General features: G+C 37.5%; 1 protein-coding gene across 5 annotated transcripts; it reads left to right on the top strand.

Moving 5' to 3' along the window:
• The first annotated feature begins 5939 nt into the window (after positions 1-5939).
• Positions 5940-10997, top strand: LOC116207193 (allantoate deiminase 1). Of its 5 annotated transcripts, none has more exons than XM_031540077.1 (12): positions 5940-6801; positions 7268-7365; positions 7845-7948; positions 8076-8160; positions 8281-8397; positions 9053-9162; positions 9242-9347; positions 9430-9516; positions 9940-10182; positions 10282-10407; positions 10497-10658; positions 10771-10997. In XM_031540077.1, the coding sequence occupies exons 1-12, from the start codon at positions 6684-6686 to the stop codon at positions 10891-10893; spliced, it is 1479 nt and encodes a 492-aa protein (XP_031395937.1). In that variant the 5' UTR covers positions 5940-6683; the 3' UTR covers positions 10894-10997. The 5 variants fall into 5 exon arrangements, with proteins under 5 accessions (XP_031395937.1, XP_031395938.1, XP_031395940.1 ...); XM_031540078.1 differs by having other exon boundaries at positions 5944-6801; positions 7274-7365; XM_031540080.1 differs by having other exon boundaries at positions 6575-6801; positions 7274-7973; positions 10771-10994.
• The last annotated feature ends 457 nt before the right edge of the window (positions 10998-11454 follow it).

Consider the following 11454-nt stretch of genomic DNA (forward strand, 5'->3'; position numbering starts at 1 on the left):
GTTAGGCAAATGAACACTGGCTGGAATTGGAACCCAAGAGACTTGATCTTCGAGTCTCATCAGTCGTTCGTATCACTTAACTGAACCAAACCTGATAGGCAACCGGCCCAGCAAGCCTTTGGCACACTTGGGCTAATGCGACACGACCACGTCGCACATTACACTACCAATTGAAAAGTGGTCACCTTGTCGTCATGAAATTTTATAACAAATTGACATAGCGTATAACTTTGCTCCATGACATTGTTGGGAATTGGTGTATGCCCTAGAGGCAATCTATAATCAGTTCTGTAATATGATATCTATTTCATTATAAAACGAGGCATTTCTGTTATTGTGTAGATTGCGCTAAATATGATTTTACACAATAATGTCCTTGGAATAATATGTTCAATAGGCATCAAGTGTGACTTGATTGTGAGATCCTATAATTACCGAACATTATTCCTAAATGTCCATAGTCAAAGTATTATCGTTAATTAGGACAACGATAATACGGTTAGACTAGTGTGGGTGTTAATTGATGACCAAGTCTCACAGGTCATGGATATGGAGATATCAAATTACACCACATGTATACATTAAGAGTAATGTGTATTGGACTGATCCGCCATGAGATTGCTACATGGGTTGTTACGTGACTGTCATTAGCATATCTCAAAGTGACTATAGTGTAATGGTCCTTTGACTTGAGGTCACCATGGATTCCTACATGTAATGTCGTATATTTTGATACTGTCAAACGCCACCGTAACAGGCTGGTTATAAAGATAGTTATTGGGTATGCCACAAAGCATGGAAAAGAATGTGAGTGACCAAGATAGGATTTGTCCCTCCTACGAAACGGGAGCGATATCTCACGGCCACTTGGTGGTTAAGTCTAAAAGTGTATGCATACCCAAATGAGTCGATATAACGATATCGAGCTCATTTGTTCTGATAGACTTACCCGGTAAATCAAGAAAGAGAGATATTGAGCCATACAAGGATGTCATCGACCATGCCTTGGGCTCAATAGAGATATAGAGGACAATGGATTATATTACACGGTAATATAGGTCATGAGGTTCGTCGAGAAATTGACTTTTCGATTACTTAAGTAACAGTGATGCATTGCTAGATGCCGCTCACTGTTTGTAATATTGAAATAGAGATTTCGATATTATTATCAACGTAATTGGGAACCTACAGGGTCACACACGACGACTAAATCGACGAGATATTTTGAAACAATAAAATCGTCTAATAGAGATTAGATGATTTATGGTGCGATTGATTAATCGAATATTTAATGAGATTAAATTTGTCGATTAATTAGACTCGATTTATTAGATTAAATGGACCAAATTGATGCACGATTAATATGGTGACACATGGCTTTTATTTGGATAGACATGTGTATGGACACATGTCACTTGGGGACATTAATTCCCCTCATCCCACATCGGCAATTCAAAGGGAAAGCATTTCCCAAATTGCTTATAAAAAGCACTAACAGGAATGGGTTATAGATATATAGTGTGTGTATGCTTTATATGTATATATGTGAGCATATATATATATAAATAATTTGAGTTGAATTGTTCAATTCAAATTAGGTCCATTAGTCTGAAAATTTCGGGTGTCGCATCAGTGTTTCTTTCGAGTGTTGGTCGCTAGCACCGCCGATCTCGAAAACTCGTCGACAAAGTCGGTGTGGATACCGGTAGAGGCGTCACGCGTGGGACGCTCGGTCGAAAATTTTAAATATTCCAGGTACGCTTTTATTTACTCTTATTCTTCTAGTAGGTCTTGGGATTAGTTTCACGGGTAGGAAATTTTTTGAATTTCTGTTCCTTTTTCGCTTCCGTTGCGCCCGACATCAATAAGCTCACAAACTTTTCTTTTTTAAAATAAATCCCTCGTACTTAAGTCATTTACGGTGCGTTTGGTTTCAGAGTTAAAAGTAACTTTGATTTTGATTGTGGAAAATGACAAAATATTATGTAGTGTGTTGAGTTAAAGTTAAAGTTAAAATTTTTTACTTGAAAAATGTGTATTTTTATTGTGTAGTGAATTGAGTTAAAATTAAAGTTAAATTTTTTATGATTTTAACCTGAAAACAAACGGGGCATTATTATATTGTTTCTTGTTTCGATATGCTTAGTGCTTGAGTTGTGGAATCCACGCGTCACATCTTTCTAGTTAATAACTATGCCCGTGTTATGGGCGAAAGAAAACACCACAACAAATAAGATTATATCAACTTTATATTTTCTATGAAAAGGTCTCTCCTCATACAATAATTGTTAGTTCACGTGCAATGCGCAGATTTAAAGACTAATTCATTATTAATTATTAAGTAATAAACTAAAACCGATCCCATGAAATATTGCAAGGACAAATGTCCCTCCTTTTTCTTTTAAATTTTCGCAAATTTATTTATTTGCAAAAATTCTTTAAATTTATATCATCTTTCACCTTTTTTTCTCGAATTATTTCCAATATGTTTGGTTGCGATATTTATATGTTTTTCTTATCTTCCCTTAAGGCATGTTTCCTAAAAAACAACTTTAAAAAAGAACATATTTTGTTGAAAAAAAAAGTTAAACTATTTATATTTATTTTAAGGGAAATTCTAATATGACTCTGTATTATTATGATAAATTTAGTATTTTAGTTCAAATATTTAGTATATTAGTTAAAGTGTTTTAGTGCATTCGCTATTTGTGATTGATTTTACAAAGTACTAAACGCTTCAATCGTAATACTAAATACTTAAGTAAAAGTAAAAAATACTTATATTGATCTCATTTATTAAAAATACTAAATACTTAAATTAAAATATTAAATACTTAAATTGAAAATACTAATCGTATCACAGTGACACGAAATCACCTTAGCAAAACCCTTATTTTGGAGAGCATTACAAGGAAAAGTGTCCTCCTTTTTTTTCAGAAAAAAAAATGCTCTTTTTTCTTTCTCTCTCTCTCCCTCCTTCAACCCCATTCACCAGAAGTTTCGAAACCAGATTTGCCCAGTTATTGAGAGGCACCTCTAGGCGCGTGCGGTGTCAGCCGGGTGCTAGATCTCTGGAGTAGGTTCTAGTCAGTGGGGGGTTCGGGTCTTTGTGCTGATTGCAGGATCTATTGTCGAGGCTATCACGGCTGGTTTGAGAGCCTTTCACCTCGCCCTTAAGCACGTCTTCTTGAAAATCTGTTGCTATGAACGAGTTGAGTGGTTTTCTTAGTCATGTATATCTATATCTTTTTTCGTTTCGTGTGTTCTGGTGGGGTATTTTAAGTATAATATGAGAATGACATGCGCACTTCTTATCAAAAAAATAAATTTTCACTTTTTCACTCTAATACTTTCCAATATATTTGATTACAATTCTCATATGTTATTCTCATCCCTTAAGCACGTCTTCTTGAAAATCAATCTTGAAAAAGAGCATATGTTTTTTATTTAAAAAAAGTTAAATTATACTTGTATTTTAATGTAAACATATTCGAAACTTAAAACTTATTGAAACTTACAAAGTTATTTTAGAATTTTCAAGGTACATATGAACATTTTAAAAAAATTGCACGCGAAAAATATGAGGGAAATGATTTGGCAAAATGAACTTTTATAAGATTATTTATTGAAAATTAAAACGAAATTACATGAGAGAATATGGGGATTTATATTTTGCATATATTTTTATAATTATGTTATTCACTTATAATAGTACAATCATGCATATATTTCCCTATGTTAAATATTGTATAAATTAACGATTTTGCTTACAGTAATACTGGTGTTGATGGTAGGAGACGCAATTATATTACACTCTAATCCTAATTTAATTGTAAAATACTAATATTCAACTATAATCAATTTCTGACGTATATTAAGTAATATTTTTCAAATTTGTATCTAAATCAATAGGAATTAATTTTATCGATATTAATTAGGTAGAAATAGTAGAGACTTGACTCCCTAAACAAATATAATTTAGACATGCGTCTCAAATAAAACATAAATATGCTCGAAAGGATAAACATCTAATATGAGATATCGAAATCTCAAAATGAAGAAATATATTAAGGAGAATTCCTTTTTTAAGAGAGATATTAGAATTGAAAATTGAGAGAGATAGAAAGTAAAGAGATGAATAAGGAGTGCAGGACTACCGGATTAAGATGACGAGTAAAAGAATAGATCTGTGAAATTATAACAGATAAAAGAAGGAAATATTCATCTTCTTTCTTTTTTTACTTTTACATGGCGTTTCGAATGTGAATATTGTTGTATTCCGAAATCCAATGTTAAGTATGCAAGTTCTAATATATACAAAATTTGAAAAAAATAAATAATTTATATATATGGATAATATATATTGAATCTATATTACTATAGATCATGATTTGAATTAAAATTCATTTTATGAATATAATTGCTAAAAATCCTCAAAAATATGACATGATTTTGCATTGAAATATATTTATGAAAGCCATATCAATATTGTCTTTCGTTATATCATCATTTTCAATCTGGGCTTTACTTGGACTATTTTCCTAGTGATTGATAAAAAAAGAAGAAGAAGAAAGGATGGACTAGTAATCGTGCACAGTGACAAGCAAGGGATTCAGCACCCACCTTGCTTTGCCTTCCTTCCTTCCTTCAATTAATCAATTATAATTAATTAAGATTAGTTAAAGAGAAATCTCGACCAAATAAATAAAATAGAATAAATGGGTTGAGTTGATGGGAGGTGAGTAGGATCCACGCTCACTATCCATTTGTGCCCCCACCCACCCACCCATCAGGCAGGCAGGCAGTCACGAGCCGCATACTGACAACCAGCAAAAAGTTATATAATAATGATACCCCATGCATCTTGGGAGATCGACTGACCCCACTGCATATGGAATCTTCACTTCACCCCATTTGTTTATTTATTAAAGTTTTGAATTCCTATGTTCATTTATTAAGTGCTCATTTTATCAATAAATTACTCTCTTTTTTTTTTGTAGTATGTCTTTTTTTTCTCGGAGTTTTTTAGACGATTAGGATAATAAAAGGGATCTATTTGACATGGCTTTCAACCTAAATTAAGTGTTTTTTCTTTTAAATGTTGATTTACGTAAATGAAACTCCCCTTTCATCTCTAGGTTATGTTTGGTCCTTGAATAGAAATAGGGATTAGGATGAGATAAGTGACCTTAAAAGTCATCGGCAACATCGATTTGGACTATAATGGCCAGCCTTCTCCCTTCTCTCTTCTCTCTCTCTCTCTCTCTCTCTCTTCATGGAGAGGAGGGGGAGAGGGCAAGATTTCTGGGGCGGCGACATGATGGAAGTTCAATAGTGGCTACTAGCATTTAGTCTGACTATTGTTATGATGTTTGCGACCTCGTCGGGGCCAGTGATTGCCTGCTCCACTGCAGGTTGTCGTTCGGTGGTTTTGACTGGGGAAGCTACCCTCCCATGACAACTCACTATGGAAACCACTAGCAGTGTGTTTGGATAACATAAATAGGAGGGAAAGGGAGGGGAGGGGTGCCTCTTTTCATATTTATTTTCTAAAAATTGCATTTAATATTTTTGCGTGATCGAAAAATATTTATTTCTTCGAGAAATTATCAAGGATAAGATATAAATAAATACTTGAATATATCACGAAGAATTAAGTACTTGAAAAGCAGTCGAGAAGACAGTCAATCATGAGTTGAGAATTTACAGATAATAATTTTCAATAGCCACTCGCAAGTTTTTATATATATTAATAATAGAGTTTTATACTTTTAATATTATTTTTAAGATTACTTCGGTTGTTGTTACTTTTAATTTAATGTTATTTTTATGGATGATAACGCTACTGGCTAGCTGGTTTTTTTTTTTTCGTTGGCTGAATAAGCCAGCTATCTGTTGTATGGGGTGTAAACAGCGTGTTACTGGGAGATGACTCAGATGAGTACATGTCACCCTCACAATCGACGGTTGACAAGGAAAGGGAAGGGCCGACCCTCCCCTCGCAGTCCCAGTCCCAGTCCCAGTCGCAGTCCCAGACCCAGTCCCGTCTGGCTGCGGAGCAACCGTACCCACATCATTTTCCATCCCATCCATCAGTCACATCATTTCATGGGAACCACCAAACGCAAGCGATAGCTTGATGTAATCGATTGCAAATTTGCAATTTGCAAGAGCAGAGAGGACGACGAAGTGAGAAGCTCGTAGTGAATCTCTTCCCCCACCCCCCCTTTCTCTCCCTTCTCTCTCTGCTTGCTTTCTTTGTTGTCCTATTGGAATTCTGGAGTTTGTAGGAGGATTCTCTCTCCCTCTCTCTCTTTCTCTTCCGTCGTGCTTTTTGGAAAAAAAAAAGAAAAGAAAAGGAAATCGGGATGGGCCCAGCTCCACTCCCTCTTCCTTCATAATGAATGACGGCAAGGCAATGCAAATGCAAATGCATGAAAGAAACCAGATTGATCGAGTAAGGGGAGTGAAATAATATATATCTATATCTATATCTATATATCATCAGCTAGGGATGAATAACTCAGCGGCGGCTGCTCTCATCTCTTAGTCTTAGTAGGCGGTGGCCGCTCTCATCTGTTGCTCTCTCTCTCTCTCTCTCTCTGTCCGTGTGCAGCCACCGCTGAGCCTCTCTCTTCCTCGCGATCGACTCTTGTTTGTGAATCATAAATAAACCATTAATCATGGGTTGCTCCCTCATGCTCGTCTGCCTCTGTTTCAACTTCTACATCTATCCTCTCCTTTCCTCCTCCTCCTCCTCCTCCGCTTCTGCCGCCGCCTCAGCCTCAGCCTCAGCCACAGGTACGATATATATCCTATCCTCCTTTCCCTAGATCGTGTTGATCTTTAAATCTTTGATTTGTTTATCATTATCAATCATTGTTTTGCATCTCAATCATTCATTCATTCGTTCTCATAACTAATACGTACTCTTGTCAGATCAGCTGAGCTACTCCTCTCTCCCACCCTGTATAATATGTATTGACGACTCTATTTAATCAAATCGGAAAATAATATTCTTGATTGAATATCGAATATTCTTCTTGCCTCTCTGATTCCTACTTAGCTGCCGGATTTTGACTGCAGAATCTGTTATGAATTACTATCCCATCTCTCTCACATCTTCGTATCTTAATTAATTTATTATTCGCGCGATGCGATGTTGACGTAGCTATAAAAAACAATAATCGGCCGGAACCTGATGATGACTGCAATCATTCGATCCATACACATAATGTATGTACATGTAATCATATGATGATGATCCTCTCAGGTCTTCAGAGTGAGGTTGATAGTATTAGTGGCAGTCTATATCCAGAGATCCTCAGGGACGAGGCTGTCTCCAGACTTTACCAGCTCGGAAAGGTCCTATATTCTTCGATGCTCAACATCACTTTTAATTTCCTCCCCCCACATTGTTCACGTGCCGCACACCATTTCCCTTAATTTCTTCCACAACACAACACGACACAGCACTGATTACGAATTATTAGACCCATCTAGTCTTTATGGCTCCGTAGTTATGCTTATGCCGCACCCCCATATGCATTCGAGACTACTTTACTCAATGCATAATATATATTCTTGACATGACACAGACACAGAGGGATATCCATATAAAGCCTTTCTTTAGCTAGCTGCATGCATGTATGCATATGGGGAATGTGTAAAACAAGATTCTAGAGGAAATTATATAAAACAACAGATCACGTTGAGCATGGCCACATTATCTATTGCTAGTATTGGAGACAGTCATTTTTTGGTTCAGTTGGCCAACCGAATTCATGTCTGATTACACCGTCAAGAACTGCTTGAGTTTCATCAGAGTGCTGCCCCAATAATAGGTCAGTGATGCGGAAGATTATCTTGAGAGGACATTCATGAGCCCAGCTGCTGTTAGAGCTGGGTATCTTATCCGCATCTGGATGGAGGATGCTGGTTTGCGAACGTTTGTGCTCTTTCCCCTTTTCCCAGTTAAAAGTTTATTCTTTTTTCCTTTTTTTTTTTCCCCTTCTCGATGTGTTTAATAGTTTGGTCAAAGCACTCTTATGACGCTATTCTTTCTCTCTGTTCAGATGGATTGACCACATGGGCAATGTACATGGTCGGGTGGATGGTTTGAACCCCAGTTCAAAAGCACTCCTTATTGGTTCGCACCTGGTAATCTCCTATTGCCCACGTTTTGAAACATATCTAATGTTAACTTGTGATGGTTGAAGCCACGGTCATTCGTGTCTTGTGCATCCCATTCTGATTTTTGACAGTGTTTGCTTGGCAAAGGATACGGTTGTCGATGCTGGATTCTTTGATGGGTCATTAGGTATAGTTTCAGCAATAGCAGCGCTAAAGGCTCTTAGAGTTGGTGGAACATTGGGCAGACTAGTCCGGCCAGTAGAGGTACGAGCTTTACTTATGTTGCTCCACTTCCATATGATTTAGTGTTCTCTAGCACAGTTCATTTGTATCTTTCCACTTGCTCTGGACTACCTGAGCAGTGAGTATATCTCACCGTGATAACTTGTTTAATCTTGAATTGCTTGTCTATGAAACTAACGGTTAATTTGAATGAGTTTCATCCCAAAACTTCAAAAGAGGATTGCACTTGGAACAGAATGTAGAAACTCACAAAACCCTGAAGACATGAGGGGAGAAATCGGATCTGTTGGCAAAATAGATAACAAGGAGATGTTTCTGTAATGAATTGAAAAAGGACCTACTAAAGAGCCTAGTTGTTTGCCTTCAATAGGTCAAGGAAAATAAGATTTTTCCTTCCCTTTCACCACCTTACTCTCTGCACTTGGAAGGTCACGGTCATTTAAGAAAGAATTGTGGAGTTCCGATTTCCACATTGATTTATTATACAGACTTTGTTAATATACTCTTCATGCAGCAGCTCAGAGCAAACCTCTGTTTTCACCTGTATTTATATTTTCCAACACGTGTGATGTGTTTGGACAAGGTTGACTGGAGATTGTATTGTCAAATCTTTCTTCTTTTGTTGGCCACATGCAACAGCGATCTGACCTACATAAAAGAGTTTGCAATCCTGCAGGTAATTGCATTTAGTGATGAGGAAGGAGTAAGATTCCAGTCCACTTTTATCGGAAGTGCTGCTGTTGCCGGAATTTTGCCTGATTCTGCATTGCAATATTCAGATAAAAGGTTTGTAGAGTAATCAACAAATTATACTTGCCAGTTGAATTTGTGTCCACTTGGCTAACTTACCTTATGTTTGTTCCAGTGGTGCTACGGTGCAAGAGGTTCTGCAGAGGAACTCATTACAAGCGACGAAGGAGAATTTGCATCAGCTCAAGTATGATCCAGATTCTGTTTGGGGTTATGCGGAGGTGCGTTAACTTGCACTAATTATAAAAGAGCATTAAATTTGGTAAGGTTTAGCAAATCTTCTCTTATACGCCGTCTGTTTAGGTTCATATTGAACAAGGACCTGTGCTTGAACGGGTAGGTATGCCTCTTGGTGTAGTGAAGGGAATTGCTGGACAGACGAGGCTAAAGGTATGCAAGGGTTTGTTGCATTCTTGTTTGTGAGCTCCTATTTCCGCTTATTCCTATGCTGGACCGGCGAATATTTTCTTGTACTTACCTATTTATTGGCTAACCATATGTTTGGATCATAAGAGCTATGCTATGACTTGACCTCCTGTCAAATAATCGGTTCCTCAATTTTGATTAGAATTATCTTTTTAAGAGGCTAAATTTTATGTGGAAACCGTTCGGTGTTAGAATTATGATCGCATTGCTCGACATTTATTGCTACTTGAATCATGCATATGGTTTTCTCCCTGGAATATTTTGAACTGTTTAGGATTTAGGAAATATGAGAATGAAAACATATCTGCATTCTGGGAAATGACACTTTTTTTAGCTTATTCATCTTGATGCTCTATTTACAGTGTTATGCCCTAACGAACTCTATAGGTAACTGTGCGAGGGTCACAAGGGCATGCTGGGACAGTTCCAATGTCCATGCGCCATGATCCCATGGTAGCTGCTGCTGAACTTATTGTACTTCTCGAAAACGTGTGCAAACATCCCGAGGACTTCCTGTCTTTCGATGACCATTGCAAGGACTCCAGTGTCCAATCACTTTCAGGTTCCCTTGTTTGTACTGTTGGGGAGATATCTCCCTGGCCTAGTGCAAGTAATGTTATTCCAGGCCAGGCAAGATACCTTCATTTACGTGAAACGAGTGGTAGTCCTAAGCAAGTTCCAATGGTCTCTCCCGTGACATGTTTGTTGCATCAACATTTATGGTTCTAGGTAGTCTTTACTGTGGACATACGTGCAATGGATGATATGGGACGTGAAGCTGTAATATATGAATTTTCTAGCAGGATGTACCAAATCTGTGACAGGCGTTCCGTTTCATGTAACCTTGAGCGCAAGGTGCAGTGTTTTGCCTCCTCACATGAAAACCTTATCTGAATTGACTAGCATAATGATGGGGGTGATGTTGACTTTTTGGCTCTGTGCAGCATAACGCAGGTGCTGTTATGTGCGACCCCGAGTTGAGCACACAACTGAAATCTGCAGCGCACTCTGCACTGAGGAAGATGACAAATGAATTGGACAGTGAAGTTCCTGTTCTGATGAGCGGAGCAGGACACGATGCAATGGCAATATCACATCTTACAAAGGTTGGGTAATTTTCGTGCTGCTTTCTCCGGCCTTTTCATTTTCCTTTTGGTTCCGATTGAAAAACGTGAATTATTACAGACAACTAAAATGGAAAATCAAACTGTTTTACAGGTGGGGATGATATTTGTTCGGTGCCGTGGAGGCATAAGTCACTCCCCGAAGGAACATGTATTGGATGATGATGTTTGGGCTGCTGGTCTTGCAGTCTTGGCGTTCCTGGAGACCCACATGTAATGTGAAACTCATCGACTTTGAACCAAAATTGTACAGTAGACTCATTATGCCAGTATAATTTATTCCATTGACAATTCGATCCTACGCACTCTCTCTTGCCATCATTTTCTTCTATCCCTTTCCATCTTTTTTCGTGATTATAGTCCTATGAATATCTCAGTTATATAGATTTGTTGGTTCGATTTCTCTCCTTCCACCGAATGTGACTCTACTGTCTCAAAATATGACATGATACCACATATGAAAGAATGAAAGGACTCTAGTTGACTATCACTTCCAACATGAAGTGCTTTACGCGGAGAGGGAGAATTTTTTGATGTGTTTGGCAGGGAAAGAGTTGAAAAGGGTGGGAATAAGAGAATTAAAATGTGGACCGTTCGTGAAGAAGCTTCTTTTTCGGGGATAAAGTTGTTCGATAGTTGGACTGTTTCAATGGTGTTCTGTCATCCCTTTTCATGTTAATGGCTTGTAGCATAGGGTGCCTCTGCCATATATATTATGTTCTCGCGATTAATTAAAACAATAATTATAATTATACATGGTATGTCTCAATAATATCAA

The sequence above is a fragment of the Punica granatum genome, chromosome 5 (genome assembly GCF_007655135.1).
Source record: "Punica granatum isolate Tunisia-2019 chromosome 5, ASM765513v2, whole genome shotgun sequence".
Lineage (NCBI taxonomy): Eukaryota > Viridiplantae > Streptophyta > Magnoliopsida > Myrtales > Lythraceae > Punica > Punica granatum.

What these genes read in the sequence shown, in the direction of transcription:
- LOC116207193 (XM_031540077.1), top strand. Translation starts at nt 6,684, where the DNA reads ATGGGTTGCTCCCTCATGCTCGTCTGCCTCTGTTTCAACTTCTACATC. An exon ending in GTAATGTTATTCCAGGCCAG is followed by an intron (nt 10,183 to 10,281) that starts GCAAGATACCTT and finishes TTATGGTTCTAG; the next exon opens with GTAGTCTTTACTGTGGACAT. An exon ending in CAATATCACATCTTACAAAG is followed by an intron (nt 10,659 to 10,770) that starts GTTGGGTAATTT and finishes ACTGTTTTACAG; the next exon opens with GTGGGGATGATATTTGTTCG.